Source organism: Panthera uncia, chromosome F1 (genome assembly GCF_023721935.1).
Source record: "Panthera uncia isolate 11264 chromosome F1, Puncia_PCG_1.0, whole genome shotgun sequence".
NCBI lineage: Eukaryota > Metazoa > Chordata > Mammalia > Carnivora > Felidae > Panthera > Panthera uncia.
The window spans coordinates 23,505,391-23,529,562 of NC_064813.1; the positions used below are offsets into that span (position 1 = coordinate 23,505,391).

At 37.7% G+C, this 24,172-nt stretch overlaps 1 protein-coding gene across 3 annotated transcripts in view; it reads right to left on the reverse strand.

The window, feature by feature from the left end:
- Positions 1 to 19,471, reverse strand: part of TSEN15 (tRNA splicing endonuclease subunit 15) — a 60,813-nt gene extending 41,342 nt beyond the window's left edge. For all 3 annotated transcript variants that reach the window (XM_049634096.1, XM_049634094.1, XM_049634095.1), the window contains exons 1-3: positions 19,307 to 19,471; positions 16,360 to 16,441; positions 15,984 to 16,119 (exon numbers count right to left, since the gene is read on the reverse strand). In XM_049634096.1, the coding sequence (XP_049490053.1) occupies positions 15,984 to 16,119; positions 16,360 to 16,441; positions 19,307 to 19,429 (341 nt within the window). In that variant the 5' untranslated portion in view covers positions 19,430 to 19,471. The remainder of the gene's footprint in view (positions 1 to 15,983; positions 16,120 to 16,359; positions 16,442 to 19,306) is intronic.
- Positions 19,472 to 24,172: the final 4,701 nt, after the last annotated feature.

Sequence of the window (24,172 nt, forward strand, 5' to 3'; positions counted from 1 at the left end):
TCATTTATACTTGCATAAAATAGGCATAAACCTAACAAAAATATGTACAGGATCTATATAAGGAAAACTATAAAACTCTGATGAAAGAAATCAAAGGAAATCTAAATAAATAGAGAGACAGTCTATGTTCCTGGATAGGAAGGCTCAATATTGTTAACATGCCAGTTCTTCCCAAAGAGAGCTACAGATCTCAAGCCCAAACAAAGCTTTAACAAATTATTTTGTGGATATGGACAAACTGTTTCTAAAGCTTATATGGAAAGGCAAAAGACCTAGAATAACATAAGACTGAAGAAGATCAAACTGAGAGGACTGACTTACCCAACTTCAAGACTTATAAAGCTATAGTAAATTAAGACCATGTGGGATAGGTGAAGGAATAGACAAATAGGTTAATGGACTAGAATAAAGAGCCCAGAACTGACCCACAAAAATCCAGTCAACTGATCTTTGACAAAGGAGCAAAAGCAAGTCAATAGAGAAAGAATGGTCTTTTCAACAAATGGTGCTGGAACAATTGACTATCAACATAGAAAGAAAATGTATCTAGATACGCTTCTTACACTTTTCACCAAAATTAACTCAAAGATGATCATACATCTAAATGTAGAACACTAAATCATAAAACATGTAGAAGACAATGTAAGAGGGAATCTAAGTGACCTTGGAATTTGCAATGAGTTTTTTTTTAATTTTATTTTAAAGTTTATTTTTATTTATTTTGAGAGAGAGATAGAGAGCAAGAAGGGGAGGGGCAGAGAGAGAGGGAAACAGAATCCCAAACAGGCTCTGCACTATTAGTGGGGCTTGAACTCACGAACCATGAGATCATGACCTGAGCCAAAATTAAGAGTCGGACACTCAACCAACTGAACCACCCACACCAACTGAGCCCCCAGTGATGAGTTTTTAGATACAACACCAAAAGTGTGATCCACAAAAGAAAAAAATTACTTAGTTGGGCTCTGTTAAAATTAAAAACTTCTGTTATGCAAAAGGCACTATTAAAAAAATGAAAAAACAAGCCACACGGTGGGAGAAAATATTTGCAAAACACATGTTTGACAAAAGGACTCGTATCCAAAATACATAAACCCTTAAAACTCAACAAAAAGAAAAACAACCAGCCCAAATAAAAAAAAAAAGTGGGCAAAAGATCTAAACAGGCATTTCACCAAAAAAGATACACAGGTGGCACATGAACATATGAAAGATGCTCAACATCATATGTCATTGGGAAACTGCAAATTTAAAAACAGAAGATACTACTTATGCACCTATGAGCATAGCTAAAACTCAAAACACAAAAAATGCCATGGTGGCAAGGATGCATATTGCTAAGTGAAAGAAGCCAATATGAAAAGGCTACATACTGTGTAATTTCACCTATACAGCATTCTGGGAAAGGCAAAACCAGAGAGAAATTAAAAGTTCAGGGGCTGCCAGGGGTTCAGGGTAGGGTCCAAGGGATGAATACATGGAACATAGGGGATTTTTAGGGTGGTGAAACTACTCTGTATGTAATGGTGGACACATGGCATTATGAATGTGTCAAAATCAATAGAAGTGTTCAATAAAGAGTAAACCCCTAATGTAAACCATGGGATTTAGTTAAAATAATGTATCAATATGGGTTCATTAATTATAACAAATGCACCACACTAATGCAAGATGTTAAAAATAACACTAATAAACACTGCGCTGGGCTGGGGCTTATATGGGAAACCTCTGTAGTATCTGTTCAATTGTTCTGTAAATCTAAAATTATTCTCAAAACTAAAGTCTATCTATACAGAGAATGGCTCCAAGGGTTTTGGCCTGAGCTTCAGAATGAATAGAGTTGCCATTGACAGACTTGGGGAAAACTGCAGAAGGACCAGTCTAGGTGACAAATTGAGTTCTTTCTGGACATGTTATTTGAGGTATCTTTTAGATCTCAGTGGTGATATCAAAAAGGCAGTCAAACATGGAGAGTTTGAATTGGAGACATAAATTTGGGGGTCCTCAGTATATCAATGATATTTAAAACTGGAACCAGATGAGGTTTTCTAGGGAATGAGTATGAGGAAGAGAAAAGCTCAGAGATCTAAGCCTTAGAGCATTTAAAAAAAAATTTTTTTTTTAACGTTTATTTATTTTTGAGACAGAGAGAGACAGAGCATGAACAGGGGAGGAGCAAAGAGAGAGGGAGACACAGAATCTGAAACAGGCTCCAGGCTCTGAGCTGTCAGCACTGAGCCCGACACGGGGCTCGAACTCACGGACCGTGAGATCATGACCTGAGCTGAAGTCGGACGATTAACCGACCGAGCCACCCAGGCGCCCCGCCTTGGAGCATTTTAACATGTAGAGGCTAGAAACCTGAAAAAGTTCAGCACAGGAGGCAAAGAAATGGCAAGTGATGGAGAGTTATTAACCTCCTCAAATCCCCAAGTTATACTCTGCACTAATAGCCGATCATTTCCTATCTCTTCAGATGTGTGTATTTTAATTGGAGTCTTTAGAGAGAATGGAAACAAACATTACAATTCCTAATATTCTCATTCAAATAATTTCCCACCTTTGTGTCAGGATATACCTGTGTCTCTCAAAGGCCTCAAAGAGGCAAAACCCCTGCTCTAACTTTCTCTTGTCTTTGGATTCCATTCTGCCTCCCTTGATCTACTAGTGCTTACCTGGAGGGTGGTTACTTTTCTCATATTCTGTCTGTCTCTCCTTCCCCCCCACTTCTTCCTCATTCTTCCAACCCTCATCTCTCTCACATCACACACATACACAAATACACATGCACGCACACCCTTGTTCTAGGGCTTTCTCACCAGTTGCAGACAGGTACTCCTTCTGCCGTTACTAATACTCTGTCATAATAAACCATTTGCAATTTTCAGGCTCTCGGTCTTCAATACCTGGCTCATGATGTTACTTCTGCCAGGAACTTGCATTCCTATCCCCATTCCACATGACACGCCTACACATATTTCAAACAACTGGTCTTGCAAGGACGTTCTCAGACTCCTCCACCTCCCACACCACCAGCCGAGGCTGGATCTTCTCCCTCTGCAGTCTTCCTCAGTGCCATGTACACACCTCTCATTACATCTCTCACACTGGATATAAACGCCTGTCCGTCTCAGCTCTAGACTGTGAGCATTATGAGGGCAAGGTCTGTGATATTTTGTACCCCTTACGTCCAATACATAACAGGCACCCGGTAAATGAATAGAAAACCTAGAAAATACTGCCTTTTTAAGTACCTCTAAAGGCAAAACCTGCTTCTACTTTGCTCTAGTCTATAATTACATTTATGTTCATTATACTTAATGTTAAATAAAACTATAATTATATACATTTTTAACATTTTTACTAAAAGGTACATTATTTTGGTATAAGAACAATAAATAAAATATTAATTTTTCCCTACACATCTCAGTGTTTTAAAATATGGGTTCTTTTTCTTCTCCCAATAAAAACACTGACATAACATATTTAAAGATAAATGTTTGGTCCATTTTTATTATCTGGGTTACTGCTGTGAAAACACATAAACAGCTAATATTTCTAAAGTAATCATGTTCTTTAAAAAGGGAAAATTACTATCAATAGTTTTTAAACAGAATTATTTAAAAGCTGTATTAATTCTAACAAAGAAAAAAGAACTGCAGCTTTTTTGATTCAATGTTGGAAGAAAGGTGAGTGCATTCTTTTGAAAACAATGTAGGGGCCCCCGGGTGGCTCAGCCGGTTGAGGGTCCGACTTTGGCTCAGGTCATGATCTCATGGCTCATGAGTTCGAGCCCCGCATTGGGCTCTGTGCTCACAGCTCAAGCCTGGCGCCTGCTTCTGATTCTGTGTCTCCCTCTCTCTCTCTGCCCTCTCCCTCTCACAATCTCTCTCTCTCTCTTTCTCTCTCTCTCAAAAATAAAGATTTTTTAAAAAAATTTTTTAAAAAGAAAATAATGTTGTACTAAACAGGTTGATAGGGCTTAATAAGCTGAGCATCAAATTTAAAAAAATCACAGACTACGAATCCTAATTTTGGCTCTGACACTCATTTCTATGTGTAATGAATTGTTTTCACCTCTCTTACCACATAAATTCCCTTAACTGTACCAGGATCAAGGATCTTGACGGAAGAGTGTTGATGAAACCAAATGACTACAGTTCTTAGACTGTTAGCCTTACAGCTGCTGAACTAGCAGATGCCCAATTTGGTATATGGAATGTTGAACCTTTTTCTAAGTTTCTAGAGTAATATTCAGATTGGAAGGTACTAAGAAAGAGAACATTCAGAAACATTTTCTCTCAGATAAAATGGCTGACGGAACCCATTTTAGAGAGGTTATCAATCACCATAAATCAAAATAAATGCCACTAATTTGTGGGAGTGGAGGGATGAAATGGCCGCTGGAAAATCTATCCTCACACGAGCTATCCACTATCCTCTGGACCAAGAGGAGAGGACCGTTTATAATTTAGTCAGGTTTCAAAAGGATGAATGATTAATTCATATTACTAAGCAAGGAATTACAGTTCTCTGTAATATAAGAAATCTACAGATCGTTTCAAAAAACAGTATCTTAACTATCCTTGGTTTTCATAATTGCACAAAATACTTCACTCAGCTTTTTTTTAAACTTGTAATATCCATAAACACAGATAAGCATAAAATATGGCAACTGTGGTTTCAGTTTTCAGCACATCTCTCATATTTTACTGAAGAAACTAAATTGACATTGAAATTGGGAGATGACACAGGCTCTCTCAGAAAAGAAAACTCATAGTTCAAAAACAAAAAAACAGGCACCTGGCTGGCTCAGTCAGTAGAGCACGTGGGGTTGTGAGTTCAAGCCCCACACTGGATATAGAGCTTACTTTAAAAAAAAACAAAACAAAAAAAAACTTGAAAAAAAATTTTTCCTCATAATTTGCTATGTGTCCTGGTATAAATTAATCAAGATACTTTCACACTGGGGCACCTGGGTGGTTTAGTTGGTTAAGTGTCTGACTTTGGCTCAGGTCATGATCCCAGAGTTCATGGGTTCGAGCCCTGTGCCGGGCTCTGTGCTGACAGCTCAGAGCCTGGAGCCTGTTTTGGATTCTGTGTCTCCCTCTCTCTCTGCCCCTCCTCTGCTCATGCTCTGTCTCTCTTGCTCAAAAATAAATAAACATTTAAAAAAGAAAAGCTAGCTTCACATTTACAGCTACCTATAATACTACTACAGAAACCTGTCATACCATTGTCCTAACTTTGTTATAATATACTTCTCCCATTTAGGAACATTCAATAAATATCAGTGGCCAAAGAGAAGCCAAACTATTTGACTTCATTTGCTACCATAGCACTGAAAAAGGTCTCTGGCTTTCATTAGGATTCCTCTGGTTACCTCATCTTTAAATTCATCAGATCTCTTTGACCTCAGTGAATTCATTAATATGATTTTATACCATTGCTGAGTCTGTGGAAACTCTACTCAGAACATTTGCTGTCATTTACCAATCTTGCTACATGGATTCCTAGATTCACTTTAGTAAGAAATAACGTGGAGTACTTCCCATTTGCATATACCATCCAAATATATAACTTAATATAGTATTTTAAAATGTAAGCTAAAAATCATTCTACAGTAGCTTTAAGAGGTATTTTTAGATGAGAGAAAAAGGAGATGTGTCCTTTCCTGAAAGAGACACAAACAACCTCCTACTCCATCAGCATAATTTTCCCACTACATAGTCGGACGTGGGCACTTTACCAATTCTACTTCCCCACTGGAGATCAGCAATTAGTATTGAATCAATATTTTCACAAGGGACTATTACACACAAGACCTTCTGAGACTTGAAATATACATCAAAGTGTTTTAACTATAGACATATATCATATATAACTGCTTTACAGAAATTACAGGTCGCAAAGTGTACTTTTGCTCAAAGTAATGCATTTACCCACTTCCACTCAAATACACATTCACTCTTGCAAGAAACTGTGTAAATTAAGTCATGTCCAAAGCCTGGGAAAACAATTAGGAAATGGATACAAAAACTGTTCAGGCATTCTTATAAATTCACACAGATAAAACATTAGATATTGACTAGAACTGTTAACTTTTAAGGTGTCAGTAAATATATATACACACCAACAATAAATAATGGAAAGAATAAGCTATGCAAATACCCATGCTACTCTGCACTCAGTGGTTAGGGAGCAAGGTACCTACTGAAGTGATTTTAAGAGATACAGTAAGATTGTTCATTATCATCACTGGGGAAATGCTTTATAACTAAGTTGTCGTTACCTATGTAAATGATAGACTTTGGGCCAGTTTTACAAACAACAGACTCCAAAATTTAGGATGTAAATAAAGGAGACAGCTTATCATGCCTTCTATGCTATATGTCATTTGTAGACAGCATGGGCTTACACCTCCAGCAAATTACTAACTCCTCTGGCTCTCATGCTTTGTATACTACCCAGATTCCCTAGTAATAAAAATGTGATTTAATGTTTTTGAGGGATACAGAGCATGCACACATACACACACATGCATGCATGCATGCATACCATCAATCAAGCAGCTAAGCAGCGTAGTTTAGGATAGTGATTTACAATTGGGTGTGCTCAGGTTGACTGTGCAGTGTGTGACAAGTAATTTGTTTCTAACAATAAAGTACCAAAGTTGGCAGGTTATGATTCAATATAAAATTAAATAATCATCATTCTCATCCATTTACATTCCACCATGCTTTCCTAAGTGAGAGTCAAAGAGAGAAGTCAGCATCAAGAAGTCCTGGGAACAATACAGGACCAAAGCCTATAATACTAATACTATGTGTCTATGCAGCAATCCAACAAAAGCAAACTGGAATAGTGAGTCAAAACAACTATAATAACAAAGGTTAAAACCACCAGCAAAAGCTAAGCACTAAGTATCGATAGTTACTAAGATCACACAGAGACGTAACCAGACATTATATGCCTACCAATGAAAGAACAGACCACCAGCTATAGTCTTACTAATGTGATCAAATTAAATCTATAAACCCTCTGGTTGCAGCTGCCACTTTGCAGCAAACACAGAGGACAGGGAAACATGTTGCAATGCACCATGAGTGAGCAATTAGCAAACCCAGACTATGGGAAAGTACACAGGTCCAACTGCCCAGATTCTTTAACAGGAAAATTGCTAAGAAAAGAAAGGGATAGAGGCAGAACCAATACATCAGGGCTAGTAAGCTACTGGTCTGTGAGCCAAATCTGAACTTCTGTTTTTGTAAATAAAGTTATATAAGAACACGGCCACACCCACTTGTTTATGTATTGTCCATGGCTGCTTTCACACTAACATGGCAGAGCTGATGAGTTGTGACAGAGACAAAAGAGCCTGTGAAACTAACAGCCTTTGCTATCCAGAGCTTTATGGAAAAAGTGTGCCAATCTCTACTGCAGATTAATGGAGATTTATAAGATACGACAAAAAAAATTTAATGGGCAAAATTCATGAGACACAAAGAACTCTATAAATTTATTTGCAGAGATAAAGTTGATTTTAAATTTTATATGGAAAATAAAAGGACTAGTATAGCAAAAAAAAAAAAAAAAAAACAACTTTGAAAAAGAACAAAGTTGAAAGAGAAGCACACACACGGTCAACTGAGTTTCAACACAGGTGTCACAGTAATTAAATCACACTGGAACAACGGGACATGCATTTGCAAAAACAAAAAAAGAAAAAAAGAATCTTGACTCTTAGCTCACACCACATATAAAATTCAACTCAAAATTAACCACGGACCTAAAAGTAAAAACTAAAACTGTAAAATTTCAAAAGAAAACATAATTGAAAATTTTATGACTGTGGGTTAATAAGCACACACTTCTTACACAGAACCCAAAAATGACAAACTATAAAAGAAAATAAAAAGATTAAATTGAACATCAATCAAAATTAAAACCTCTGTTCCTCTAAAGAAATTAATAAAAGTCATAGACTAAAAGAAAATATTTTCAAAAAAATATTTGATAAAAGAATTGCATCTAGAACACATAAAGAACTCTTACAATTTATGAAGAACACAATACAACCTTTAAAATTTAAGCAATAGATTTGAGCTGATACTTGACAAAGAAGAGGTATGGGTGGCAAATATGTACATGAAAAGATGCTCAGCATCGTTAGTCATTAGGGAAATACAAATTTAAAGTCACAATGAGATATCACTACTTAACTGAATGGCTAAAATTAAATAAACTGATCATCCAAATGGTTAAAACTAAATAAACTGATCATCCAAAATGATCACCCAACTGGAACTTTTATACTTTGCTGGTGAGTATAGAAAGTAACACAGTCACTTTGGAAAATAGTTTGGCGTTTCTCATAAAATTAAAAATATATTTACCATATGAACATTTCAATGCCTAAATGTTTACTCCAGAAAACTGAAAGCATATGTCTACACAAAGACCTACATGAGAATATGTACAGTGTTTTCATCCATAAAAGCCCCAAACTAGAAACAATCCAAATGTCCAACAACTGGCACCTGGATAAACAAATGGTGGTGCATCCACATAATGGAACACTACTCAGCAATAAAAAGGGGCACACTACTTTAGGCAACAGCATGGAAGAATCTCCAAAGCATTATGCTAAGGGACGGAAGCATGACACAAAGGTTATGATTCCATTGATATGACATTCTGGAAAAGACAAAACCGTAGGGATTGATGACAGAGGAACATGAGGGAAGTTTGGGGAGAATTGTGTATTGGTTACATGACTATACATTTATTAAAAACTCACAGGTCTATTTCCCTAAAATGAGTGATTTTTACAATATATAAATTTTACCTCAGTAAGATTGACTTAAAAAAAAGGCACAACTATACTATAGGGAAACACAAGGAAATTATTACTATAAAACTATGAATAACAGTTACTTTTGTGGGAAGGAGAGGGTTATGCTTGGAACAAAGCACATGGAAGAGGTTTGGGGATAGCTGAAAAGAGTTCTATTTCTTTGCTTGATGGTAGTTACAAGGATTCAAGATGTTTGCTATATAACTCAATCTATACATTTTTATTGTGCAGTTTTCTGTATCTGGTTTTATTTTACAATAAAGATTTAAGACAAGAAACAACGTGTTGGCGGGGATATGGAGGAAAGGGAACACTTGTGCACTGTTGGTGGGAATGTAAACTGGTGCAAACAGTATGGAAGACAGTATGGAGGCTCCTCAAAAAATTTAAAAAAAATACCATATGACCCAATAATTCCACTACTGGGTATTTACCCAAAGAAAATGAAAATACTAATTCAAAAAGATATATGCACCCCTAGGTTTACTGCAGCATTATTTACAATAGCCAAGATATGGGGTAACCCAAGTGTCCATCAACAGCTGAATGGGTAAAGATGTGGGGTGTGTGTGTGTGTGTGTGTGTGTGCATCATATATATGTAATATAAATGATGGAACATTACTCAGCCATAAAAAAAAAGAATGAAATATTGGCATTCACAACAACATGGATGAACCCAGAAGATATTATGCTAAATGAATCAAGTCAGAAAAAGATAAAAACCACATGAATTCACTTAAATGTGGAATCTAAAAAACAAAACAACAAACAGACATAAACCCAGAAATAGACTCATAAGTAGAGAACAAACTGGTGGTTGCCAGAGAGAAATGGGTGGAGGGTAGGCAAAATAGGTGAAAGGGATTAAGAGGTACAAACTTCCAGTAATAAAATAAATAAGCCATGAGGATGAAAAGTGTAACATCGAGACTACAGTCAATAATTATATAACTTTGTATGGTGACACATGGTAACTACACTCACTTACCGTGGTGAACATCTTATAATGTATGTAACTGTCAAATCACTACGTTATACTAACATAATACTGTATGTTAACTATACTTCAATAAAAAAAACACCAATAAAATAGAAAGAACTCTAATAGCTATGAGACTTCGCTACCTACTATGAGACCTTGGTTCAACTCACTTAATCCTTCATTATCTTTTGGAAACAGCAGAGTATAAATAAAGATACATTTTTAACCTCAGCTTTTTATATGTGAAATTGGGATAAAATAAGTTCTCAATATACTATTTAGAATTTTAATACTGATGAAATGAGAGTATACCTAGGAATATACTTTGAAATATTGTAATGTCTACAAATGCAAAATACTCTTACAACCACAAGTTATAATCTACAGTATCACTCCCCCTGCTTAAAGCCCTTCAGTGACACCATCCATCTGGCAGCAAGTTTTACAGTGTTCTTTGTGGAACCTAGGACTCAACAGACATGCTTCAGGGTCAGGGACTCATGTACATTGCACAGATTGTGCCTTGCACAAGAATGCCTGATGCAAGCAGGTCTGAAATCCGTCTTATGCTGCTTGCCAAGCCTTAAGTCCTGGTGAAGAGACTTTTGTCAGTCCAGGAGGAGTATCTCTAATTCAAAGGCACTCTCTGAGCTAGCTGTAGCCCTATTCAAAGACTCCCCCATAAGTTAATACCTTCTTTTTTGTCAAACAGTAACAATGTGCACTGTCTGAAAAGCTTCTGCATAGTGAAGACAAACCTCCAATGAGCACATTTTAGGTTTCTCTTTCCCTGGCTACAAATGGGGTTGAGCCATTTGAGTTCCTTTTCTGTGACTTGTCTGTTTCTGTCCATGTTTTTTGTTGGTTTGTTTTTCCTGGAGTCACATAAGTTATTCATATACTATGAATCTGTCAGTTATGTGTAAATGTCTTCTCCTACTCATGAAAACTTACATATTATGAGACTATAAACCAATAACCTTTTTTTGTAGTTTTGAACTTTATTTTTTTTAAATATTATTTATTGTCAAGTTGGCTAACATACAGCATATGCAGGAGCAATTTACTAACAATCAGTAAAAGGGAAGGTGTAAATGCTAGAAGTCCCAGCCATTCTACCTCTAGACTTTCACCAGAGAAACTCTCATACATGACAACAAAGATATACTTATAGGCTCTTCATTACCGTACAATCTTTGATAGCAAAAAATTGAAATCAGTGATGGCTTTCATAATCTAGGTAACCTTTTCCGCCTCATTTCCCATACTTCCCTATTTTTTCATGAGTTCTATTTACTCATTTCTTCATCAGCTACCTTATCCAACATTATTAAGCATCTACTCTGAACCAGACACCATGCATACAGCCAGGCAATCATGCTTAATTACTTGTAGTTGTCCTGCTAAAACATGGCCTCTTACCACCTTCAGGGGGTTTTTCCTGTCCTTCCTCTGGATCCTGCTACAACCTTCTATAAAGTACTTTTCCATACTCGTACTCCATTATCCTTGTTATTCAATTACCTAACAATAAAATAAGTTGAGACAGTCCCAAATTACACATTTAATGAAATCTCAGAACAAAGGAGAATTGTTTTTATTAGATTCCATCCAAAAATTACCAAAAAATGAAATAAAATTTATTTTCCACACCAACATTTAGCGCTAGAACACTATTTTTAAGGAGATGTCTTAAGTACCATCTGATCTCATTTACATGTGGAATCTTAAAAAAAAAAAAAAGTCCCTAGATACAGACAACAGATTCGTGGTTGTCAGAGGCAGGGGGTAGGCAGTAGACAAAATGGGTTGAGGGAGTCAAAAGGTACAGGGTTCCGATAAAATAAATAAATTATGGGAATATAATGTATAGCACGGCAACCACAATTTATAATACTATATTGCATATTTGAAAATGGCTAAGAGAGTAGATCACAAAAGTTCTCACTACAAGAAAACAAATTCTGTAAACTACATAAGGTGACAGATCTTGACTAGGCTTGTTGTGATGATCATTTTACAATGTATACAAATACCAAATCATTATATTGTACTTCTGAAAGCTAATATGATGTTGTATGTCACTTATACCAAAAAAGGGAGTTGTATTGATTAACATGGTATCCCCAGTACTTAGATCACTGCCTGACACATAACACTCAATAAATATTTGGTAAGTAAAGACTAAAAAGCCTCAGCAATATTATATGACAAATAATGATGTTTAAAAATAAACACAGTGATTTATTATTGAGAAAAGTAAGAGCTGTTAGCTCTCTTACATATATTTTTATGGTGAGCTACCCTCACAAGGTCCTACCCAAATACTTTTTGGACAGATCTCAATGAATTTCTTACCTATGCGAGGCTGCCAAAGATTTAAAGCCAACAATTTTCTCCTCTATGTTACTAATGAAGGAAAATTCCTACATTAACCACAAATGTCGGAAATTACAGCATTACTGTTAGATACATAACATTTTACATATAAAGCATTCATGGAAGTAAAAACAGATAAAAGTATGCCTACTACCTAAAATATCGTTCCTGTTAAAGACCGAGGAACCATACCAAACACACATTCTCTCATTCACACACACAAATCTTTATTTGTTAAAAAGTTATTTGCATACTTTGAGTTGAGAAAATTTTATGCCATAAAAGGCATAATAAATCTAATAGGTGCTGAGCCTCATTTATGCTATTTTCTACATTATTATTCTACTGCTAATATAACTATGAATATTTATATAAAAACCAATATACAAAGACTTAAGCCCTCTGAGTTATTAAATGCAAGAGTGTAAAAATGGCTAAGTTATCCTTTCAACTAATTCTATTTAAGAAGAAAACAAGCTTTATGCAATAAAGCTGGAAAATCAATAATCATCAGTTGGCAAGAACTAGAAATTAATAGGACTCAAATTTGTACCTCTAGACTTACGAAATCATTTTGATTCAATTCAAATAGACTACTGATTTTATTTTTTAGGATTAAGTTCAGGTTAATTAAAAATGGTAGTTCCTTGTCCAAACAAATAATATAACAATAATACTAGATAATATAGTATTTGTTGCAATAACGAAAAGACACAGAGGGGGAGTTTTAAGGAATGAATTATTAAGCCTTTTAGATATAGAAAGGCTTGGAAATCATGCTAGTGAAAAATACAAAGTATCAGTGATCAAATTTGATGTCAACTCTATCAACTATTTGTTATCCAAACACACAAAAAAATCTCACAATAAAGGGCCTCTAAGAGAAGGGTGTGAATAGCCTGATATATCAAAACACAATTCTCATAACGAATTATACAAAGCCATACAAAAATACTAATAGAAATCTAAAAATTAGTGTAATTTATGGAATATAACAATAAAAGTAACCAATTATAATAGCTTTGATTTGGAAGGGATCTTACATATTATCTATGGATAATCTAGACCCCTCAATAAAGGACAAAGAAACTGAAACCCAGAGAAATTAGGTATGTCACCAACCATCAAACAAAATATTAAGTGTCAGTGCCAAGACCAGAACCCAGGTCTTAAGGTTTTAGTCCAGTGCTCTTTTTACCTCGATCATAGTGAACCAGAAAAAAACAGGTATTTATCAAAGTCCTTCATGTTGGAATTTAAGGTGCTATGCCATCTTCCACGCTTAATACACCTACCCAAATATAGCTATGTTTTTATTTGTCCTTTCTTCCTGACTCACAAGCTCAGAAGCTAGGATCCTCCTCCTTTAGCTCAATATTGATCTCAACTATTTCCTTGAATCCATCCCTTCCCATCTCTCAAGAATCTTGCTCCATGATGGGTGCCTGGGTGGCTCAGACGGTTAAGTGTCCGACTTAAGGTCATGATCTCACAGTTCATGGATTCCATCCCTGCGATAGGCTCTATGCTAACAGCTCAGAGGCTGAAGTCTGTTTTGAATTTGTGTCTCCCTCTCTCGGCCCCTCCCCATTTCACACTCTGTCTCTCTCTCTCAAAAATAAACATTAAAAAAAATTTTTTTTTGAAAGAATTTTACTCTATCAATAATTTTTTTACTCTTCTATTTTCAGCCTTTCTGAATGACAGTTCACAGGACAGCTGGCTTCCCTCAGAACAAGAAAGAGAGACAGAGTGCCCAAGATAGAAGCCATGGTCATTTGTAATGTCATCTTAGAAGTAACATCCCATTGTTTCTGTCTCATTTTATTTGTTACAAGCCAGTCAATAAGCACAGACCACACTCAAGGACAGGGAATTACACAAGGGTGTGATTACTGGAGTACAGGAAGCCAGGTTAGAAGGTGCCTGCTACAGCTTCTAAAGGAAAAAAGCAGGAAGGGGAAACTTGATAACCAGATACCAGGACTTCTGAAGCAGAAATTACGAAAATGTGGCACTGGCACAAGCATAGGTATATTGACAAATGGAATATAAAGAGAGCCCAGAAATAAGCCAATGCACAGATGGAGCTTTGGAAAATGACAGAGGTGATATGTCAGATAATGAGGAAAGAAGGGACTATTCAGAAAATGCAAGTAGAAAAAAATGATTATCCACATGAAAATAAAGTTCCTCCAGTAACTCTCTGTTTGTTCTCCATATTTGAGTCTCTTATGTTTTGTCCCCCTCCCTGTTTTTATATTATTTTTGTTTCCCTTCCCTTATGTTCATCTGTTTTGTCTCTTAAAGTCCTCATATGAGTGAAGTCATATGATATTTGTCTAGAAAGGAAATATTTCTTAACCCAGACACAAAGACATTGATTATTAAAAATATATAATATGATTATATTCAAATTAAGAACTGTTATTCATCAAAAAAATACCTGAAAACAGATTTAAAAACCGGGAAACAACCAAAATGATTATTATCAAGAATATATAGGGGCGCCTGGGTGGCGCAGTCGGTTGAGCGTCCGACTTCAGCCAGGTCACGATCTCGCGGTCCGTGAGTTCGAGCCCCGCGTCAGGCTCTGGGCTGATGGCTCGGAGCCTGGAGCCTGTTTCCGATTCTGTGTCTCCCTCTCTCTCTGCCCCTCCCCCGTTCATGCTCTGTCTCTCTCTGTCCCAAAAAATAAATAAAAAACGTTGAAAAAAAAAAAAAAAAAAAGAATATATAAAGAACTCCTACAAGTCAATGAGAAAACTACAAATAATCCAATAGGCAAAGGATATGAACAGGAATTTCTCAAGAAAAGAAAAAATAAATATATAAATAAATGTTCATTATTAGAGATCAGAAAAATGCAAATGAACACTACCAAGAGATAATTCATTCAACTGGCAAAAATCTTAAAATCTGACAATACTAAATGTCAGAGACAATACTACTCCAAAATATCTTGTTTACATTGCAGGTAGAAAGTGAAGTGAGGCAACCACTTTGGAAAACAGTTTGAAATTATCCCCTAAAGTTGAACATTACAACACTCCATCATCAGGAGGGTGGATGTGAAAACTATGGTACCATCACACGATGGAATATAATACACATACAGAACAATGGGTGAATTTCAGCAGTATAATATAGAGTGCATAAAGTCAGCCTCAAAAGATGACATGCCCTTTATATAAGGCATATATATATGCCTTTTTCTGGGAAACAGAGAAGGAGGAGACCCACAAAGTTAGCTCTAAGTTACTGCCAAGAATCTAGTTTTGTTTTGGGAGGTTGATTTGGAGAATGTGTCATGAAATAAAGACATGTTTTCCAACTATGTGTAACTAAGATTTTTTAAAAAGGTTCCAGAAACGCATGACACTTTCTTTGATTTCAACTTGCAGGTTAATCACACTCTTCCCCAACATCTAAAGCAAATATTACCCGTACCAATTATTATGGTATATCTTAAAATATCTGTGTTTCAACTATAAGGTCTTGCCTCCTTATAAGAATGAAGACATTTTCTGTTTCCTTAAGGACAGTATTTCTAACATATATATTCCTTCTCTGAAAAAGTACTGACCATACAATAAGTGCTAAATACTTGTTAAATGTTTATATTTAACTCAGTCCTCAAATAGCCCAGAGTAAAGCTATGATCTCTGTACCCTATATTCCTTTAAAAATATTTACTACTGTGAATTTAATGATTCCTGGTGGAAAGGAAACAACCTGATAAAGCCCAAAATCACCCGCCTACCTGTTATGGCTGAGGGAAGCACTGATGGGTGTAGGCACCACAGTCTGTAATCCTTCTCCTTCTATCTCAGTACCGACAAGGCAGATGAGCTGCAGATCTGGTAAGCCCACACAATTTACTTCATGCCAACTTTTACCTGAAAGTGCATCATTGAATGGACAATAATGTTAATCAAAAATAAAAGATAAAATTCTAAACTTCCACCTAATACTCTGCTGAGCAAACATCACCCATATTATCTTCTCTTCACTTTCTAGTATTTTCTGTTACCCAGTAATTCCCAAAGTATATGAATGAAGAAATGCCATAGCCCAACCCAACCCTCCAGCCCCCCCACCACAGGCCCAACAACAAAACAATAAAACAAATAACTTACTCTCCATGAGGTCCAGGTAAACCAAGAATGCTATGTAAACTTGGCTGGCATCTCCTATATCTAATTCCATCATTTCTAAATACTGGAAATGAAAATGTAATTGTCAGAGAGGTGAGAATGTCTTAATATTTTCTTTCACTCGATCAATTACTCATTACACATATACAAAAAAGTAGAAGACTTTCTTCTAGGTATAGTGCAAGTTAGAAGGCAATTAATACCTGATCCCCATCTCTAAAAAAAAAAAAAAAAAAAAAAAAAAAAACCCTGAAATTGTTAAGGCAAACACATGCACACTTGGAACTGTTAGGCAAATAAGAACTCATGACAGTAAGTGATGAAAAACCAGGGTGTAGAATAAAAAAGAAACCATGACACAAGTCAGAGCTCTACTCAGGTGGATCAGTTCGTGAATGTTTCATGGCAGAGATGGATACAAGTTGGGCCCTGAAAGGCAGATATGATTTGAGGAAATAGAGAAGTCAGGGTAACAGTGTGAATAATCACACACAGGTGGGAATAAGCCACACACAATCAAGGGCCTCTAAAGAAACCTATCTGCCAAGAATAGAGACTTTAAAAAAAAATCATTAAATGTTTATTTTGAGAAAAAGAGAGAGAGAGAGAGAGAGGTAGAGTGAGTGTGAGTGAAGGAGGGGCAGAGAGAGAGAGGGAGACAGAATCCCAAGCAGGGTCCACTCTGTTAGAGCAGAGCCTGATGAGGAGCTTGAACTCATGAACCATGGGAGTCAAAATCAAGAGTCAGACACTGAACCGACTGAGCCACGCAGGCACCCCAAAACATTTTTTAAATAGGATTTCTGTTGCAGCATGTTTGTGGAAGCCACTATTTCCATGGTCTCTGTTTGCCTGTGAAGAAAGTCTGCTAAAATGCCACTCCCGCTTCGTTCAGACTTGTTGGTCAGCGCTGGGGGAGCATTCTTCAGTGGGCTATGCCTGCAAGGGAAGCCTGAGGTTTTCCAACTATCCCAGTGACTCAGTGGGTGAGCAGGCCTAAAGTAGAGGTGAGGCATCGGCAGACCCACATGGGTATAAACTTTCAGTCCTTTCTCCGACTAGCTTTGTCCTAAGTGCGTACAGGTCCGGGAGAACAGGGGTTTTATTAGTTGTCCCCCTCATACCTCAGATGTGTTTGAAAATGACAATGAAAAGGTGACTGGAGACCAGGTTGCAAGGGTCTTGATAGTCAAACCAAAAGTTTGAATTTTACCCATAAAGAAACACTGAGGATTTCTAAGCATGAGACCAATATAATGAAATTGATGTTGCATACTATATATATTTTATATATACTATATAGTACTTACTAAATGTTCAGTGCTTTACATTAACTGATTTAATCCGGTAATGACCCTCTAAAGTAAGTACTATTACTATCCCCATTTTACAGATGAGGAAACTGAGGAACAATACGATTTGAAAACTTCTCCTTGGCCCCCCTCAAAAAATCACAAAGCTGGTGACATAACAGGTTTTCAGAGTCCGGCAGTTACTCAAAGTCTCAGGCAGAGAACTATTGGGTTCATGCTTCTTAAGGGTGTTATGATTATTCTCCTTTTTTTAAAAAATATAATTTATTGTCAAAATGGCTAACATACAGGGTATACAGTGTGCTCTTGGTTTTGGGGGTAGATTCCTGTGATTCATCGCTTACATACAACACCCAGTGCTTAGTCCAACAAGTGCCCTCTCAATGCCCATCAACCATTTTCCCCTATCGTCCACCTTTCCAACCCTCGGTTTGTTCTCCGTATTTAAGAGTTTATGGTTTGCCTCCCTCCCTCTCTGTATATATTTCTTCTCCTTCCCTTCCCCCACAGTCTTCTGTTAAGTTTCTCAAGATCCACATATGAGTGAAAACATATGATATCTGTCTCTTTTTAGGGCACTGAGTAACATCTCCATGTTTGTTTTTCTCACCTTGACCAGGATTAAGGGGACAGAGGAGGAGGATAAAATCAAGAAAGAGAACATGAAAAGGGGTGAACTCTTTTCAGACTTCTATCTTCAAAAATGTTTCTTTCCTTGACTGTTTTTAGATAATTATCTATGACATACTGCTCCCCAGCAGAAGACTGCAATGGTACTAAAGTTACTAGACCCCTCTCTGAGATTCCTACAAAACCCCCATCTCCATTCACTGTCCGTTCATTGTTTGGGAATTACTGGTCCAAGGCAGCAATTTGCCAAACAGAAGCAAGCAAGGTGCTCTATCTTCTTTGCTGCTTTACCAAAAAATACACCCACATTATTAAGCAGTTTTGCTTTGGGGAAGAATGTATTCAAATTTTAAAAGATATCAGAAAAATTAGGAATTCGTACTTCAGCAAAATCACAACGGCACACTCTGGGCTCAATGCTAAGTGCAAACGTAGCTGTGCCTAAACTTTTATCTTCTTATGCATCCAAGGCTCGCAGACTGTTTTTTGCTGTGGTTGTTGGGTTACTGCAAGGATTAAATGAGACCCTTCTCAGGAGGAGCCCTACGTTATTACTGGGCTCTGCCTTGAGAGGCGCTGGATTTAATGTCTTGCCCTGGAATGGCTGGGGTGTGTGTGTGTGTGTGTGTGTGTGTGTGTGTGTCGGGGGTGGGGTGTCCGAGCAATAGTTCAACTCTGGCTGGGGTGCGTGCGTGTGTGTGTGTGTGTGTGTGTCGGAGTGGGGTGTCCGAGCAATAGTTCAACTCTGGCTGGGGTGTGTGTGTGTGTGTGTCGGAGTGGGGTGTCAGAACAATAGTTCAACTCACTGAAACCAACAAAAACAACTGGCTGCAACAGGCAGTGTGCACACGGGTCCCCCTCCGCGAGGTTCGCGCGCAAACTCGGCGCCAGGGCCCCCAAGGCAGTCGAGGGCCGAAGGGGCGGCGCGGCCTTCCACCTGGGGTAGGGGCCTGGACCGGCGCCCTGCTCCTCTCGCGCCTTCTGACCTTAGGGTGAGTGCCCATCCAGGCGTCCTCCGGGGCCCATGAGTGGGCGCCGCCGCCGCGAACGCCGCCTGGGCCCAGGCCGCTGCAGCCCGGCGTGGGCTCGGCACCGCCGCGCTCCTCCATGCCGGGCTGAGCGGGTAGCCGGTGGTGCACCGCGCCCCGCGCCCGGCCGGAAGCAGTGGCGCGCGCGGCTGGGTTCCGCTTCCCCGGCGCGCGCTGCCTCCTGGCGGAGGGGCGCAGATCCTCAGAGGAGGAAAGTTCCATCAGCCCCTCCCTCCGGCCAACGGAGCTAGCGCCTCATCAAATGCGCTCTATAGTTTCCCTCTGCGCTCACTCAAATCTGGGCAGATGGTTGGCGGAAGAAAGTTCAAGAATACCCTTAGCCCAGAAGCTCTTAATTCTCCTTACAGCAGAGCAATTTGCAGCCCCGTTGAGAAAGTGGGGAATACTTCAGGCCTCTTTGCTTTCAGCGTTGGCTCCAGGGCTCCTTCTCCTGAGAAAAGGAGAAGCCTCATTCATTGCCCTGTCATGTAAGTTTAAAGTGTGAAAGTCGATGAGATCTCTGTAGAAGAAAGTGGAATGAAGAAAGACCAGACTGCCAAGGGCCATGTTTTTAGGCTGGATCCACCTTTCAGGATTAGAGGAGCAGAGCCTGAAGCATAGACTTGTTGAATGAGCCGTCAGAAAAGTAAGATGCAAAGCACAGTGAGTATGTGACGTGGAAGCTAAGGATGAGGAGTTTCAGATAGGCAGAGTAGGACATTTTAAGCATTTATGGCTTTACTGTGAGTGAAATGGGGAGACACTGGAAGTTCCTGTTACGTTTGAACAGGATCCCTGTGACTGAGGTGTTGAGAATAGATCTTAGGGCGCAAGAGTAGAAAGAGGGACCTGTTAGGAGGCTGTGGGATTAATCAAGGTGACAAGTGACTCTGTAAGATTCAAAGTCCCAGGAGGGGATAAAATTCTGTTTTCAAGCGCGACAAAGACCCTACTAGACCTTTGCCCAGCAGAAAACATCTATAAAACTTGTACATAATGCTAAAAGCAACTACCTGGATATACTAAAATGTGAACAGAAGCTTGCTGACTCTGGTAGGAAGGGCAAGTTTGCTTGGAGAAGGGCAGATGAGGAACTATACAAGGAAGTTCCCCTTTCGTTGGCATTCAGCTTGAAGCTAAGTGCATTCCAGGAGTCAGGCTCAGCAGCATCAGGGGTACATGCAGAAAACGTCTCAGTTTTGTTTTGTTTTGTTTTGTCTGGTGAACCAGAAGAACGAAGCCAGGAAACAGTGATGAAAAGACTAGAAAAATCCTGGAACGGAATGAGCCAGAGAGGGGGAATCCTCTAATTCTGCTCACATCTCTGACAGATCCTTAACCACCAGAAACAGAATCACAGCAGTTCAGTTACACACAAAATGTCTGAACTGAGACCAGAGCTGCTCCCAAGAGACAGAGTTTACAGTTCAAATCCATGCAAGAAAATTACCTACAAAGAGTGTAACATTCATCATAGAATCCAGAACCTCTACATTCTATCCTTCATAAAAGGATGATTCAAAATTACTGACATACGAAAGTCAAAATGGATCCCATTTTTTAGTCTGACTCTGGGATGAATCACATGTTGAAACTGACAGATAAGGATTTTAAAGTAACTATTATTACTCTCCTCAGTAAAGTAAAACAAAACATGTTTTCAGTAAATATAATCTCAGGAGACAAAAATCTCATGAAAGAGACAGAAAGAGAGAAAAGAACCAAATGAAAAATTCTAAAAATCAAACTTTCACAAATAAAAAACTTCACTGGGTAGATTTAACAGCCAAATAGAAATTACAGAGGAAAAACTAAGGGAACTTGAAGGTAATCATCTAAGAAATCATTCAAGGTGAACAACAAACAAAAGTCATTTAAAAAAATTTAACAGAGCCTCGGAGACCCACTATATGACATCAAACAATCCAGCATACGTGTAAATTGACATACCAGAAGGAGAAAAGAAAGAGAATAAGGCAGTGAAACAAAGAAAAAAAATTGCCCCAAATTTGATGAAAGAGAAATTTGCACATATAAGATTCTACGTGAATAACAATTAAAATAAACATGGCAAAGCCCACACTGAAATCAAACTGTTAAAAGCCACATGAGAAGCGTGACTGCATTAGAGAGAGAGATAGGGAGGGAGGGAGAGGAAAGGAAGTGAGGGAGGGAAACTGAGAGAAAGAAGAAAAGAAAACGATAAAAGAAAACAATGCTTTCCATACAGGAAAAAGAAGAGCATCTATTCCTGATGTGAGGGAAAACCACACATCAGATTCATCGCAATGTATTGCATTTGAATGAGGCCATTAACCTTTATTTCCACAAAGCAGCTGCTAAGCCCCAAAGAAGCAAATGACACTGAAATTAGTAGGCTCCCTGAAGCACTGAACAGAGACACTAATTCCAGCAATTAGAAGTAAATAAATCTCTCTGACTCCTAAAGATCCCAATCAGTTCCAATGATGGTATTTATAGAAGCATTAACAACATTTTGTTCCTAATAAGAGTAGAGGGGAAATTTTGTAAATCAGTAAGGAGATCCAATGGAATTAGGTACTATGTGGACAAGGCTCAAACATCTTCAGGGGAAGATTTTCAGCTTAAGCTTAAGAAAAAAGGGAGTTAGGGAATCCGTAAGGATGCAGAAAGAGCCATAGACAAAAAGCAACAGGCTAATGCTATCCTTTGGCAAAAAGAAGTTCTATACCTTAGAAAAAAACATGACATTTAAGCATGAATATTAAATGCTTCTAATTTTTTTTTGAGAGAGAGAGAGAGAGAGGGAGGGAGAATCTTAAGCAGGCTCCACACTGTGTGTGGAGCCCAACATAGGGCTTGATCCCACGATCCTGGGATCATGATCTGAGCAGAAATCAAGAGTTGGACACTCAACCAACTGAGCCACCCAGGTGCCCCTAAATGCTCTAATTTTTAATGTCATTGTCCAGTACAAAGAGTTGAAAACTGAAAATGGACTGTATCTTGGCCTCCATATTAAACAATAAAAACATACGTAATTCTTGGTAATTGGGAATGACTAAGACCGAAAACAAAGACTTTACGTCTGTAAACTTAGTGTTTAAAGCACACAAAATGACTATGGTGGCCATCTAGAGTGAAATCCACCAGAGAACTGGTTAGAGTTTCAGCTTCTCATGGACTAAAGAATACCTCCTTTTACAAATGCTTCAATAGCTTACTATATTAGAGAACCAAAGTGGTTAGGAAAAAACCTAGGTAAGTAACAACAAATAAAATTCTCTTTGAGTATTCTGAATGTAATCAAATTCCGTGTAATCTGGCACTTGCTCTCCTGATTTTCCATTTTGATATCTGAGCCAGACCATTTTTATTCCTACCCAAAAAAAAAATGCAATGTCTGGACAGAGACATATTAATTCAGTTAGAGCCTCAAGGGAAAAAAGTGAACTTTGAATTGTGATGTGAATTTTTAGCATTAAAAACAAAGCTTCTTACACAGTATTATGTAAGATAATGATCTCAAGCTGAAAAATGAAGGCTAGCATTCTGGATTAGCTTTTAATACATTGGTTGTAAGAATGCTCATATATATCTTGTTGCTGCTTTTGTGCACGAAACAATTTCCCATTCTCTGTGTTTCAAGGAAAATAGGTGAGATGTTTATAGTTATAGTAAAATATTTAGAATGTTATGATATTTAACCATGCATATGAATGAGCATATATGAGGACCTCTATTATATAGAAGAGCAACACTTTTCAGATTATGTTATTGAAGCTTATTAGAAAAGACCTAAATAAATGGACAGACCTATTATGCTTCTAGAGAGAAAGATTCAGTATTGCAAAGGTGGTAATTTTCCCCAGATTGATCTATCAATTCTAGCAACTCTAATTAGAACCCCAACAGGGATTTTCCTAATATCTGATAAGCTGATTCTGAAATGTGGACATAAAAGGGCCAATAATAACCAAGACCCTTCAGATGAACAAGCAGAGGGAAGTTATTATAAAGGTCTGTAATTAAGAGTATGTGCTATTGGTACAGGTATGTGATAGATAAACAAACCAATGGAACCAAGTACAGTGTCATACAAATATGGACAGAAATGATGTTGTAGATGTGGGGAGGAGTCAAAGCAATTATATATACAAATATATACACATATGTATATTTGCATAAAAGAAATTGGATTCCTAATTGCACTATAAATAAAATCAATTCCAGATAGATTAAAGGCTTAAAGTGAAATCCAAATACATAAAGATTTTATGACCCCCCAAGACAGAAAAGGATTTCCTAAGCAAAACACAAAAAGTACCAACCGCATGAAAAAAGTTTGATAAATTTCACTATATTTCAATTAAGAATTTCTGAGACAAACACAGTGTGAGGGAAAAAGCCATACACTTGCAGAAGGCATCTGTAACACATAACTGAAAGAAAAGATTCACATCCAGAATATATACAGAACTTCTAAAAATCAATTAAGAAATGAAACTGGGGTGCCTGGGTGGCTTAGTCGACTGAACATCTGACTCTTAATTTCAGCTCAGGTCATGATTTCATGGTTCATGAGATCAAGCCCCACATCAGGCTTTGCACTGCAAGTGTGAGGCCAACTTGGGATTCTCTCTCTCTCCCTCTCTCTCTCCCCTTCCCCCACTTGTACTCTCTCTGTCCCTCTTAAAATAAAAATAAATAAACATTCGAAATATGGAGAAAAAAAGAATTGAAACAAAACATTCTGTAGAAAAAAATAGGAATAAATGGGAAAAAGAGACATAAATGACTAGCAAACATGAACTGGTACTCAACTACATTGGTAGAGTGAGG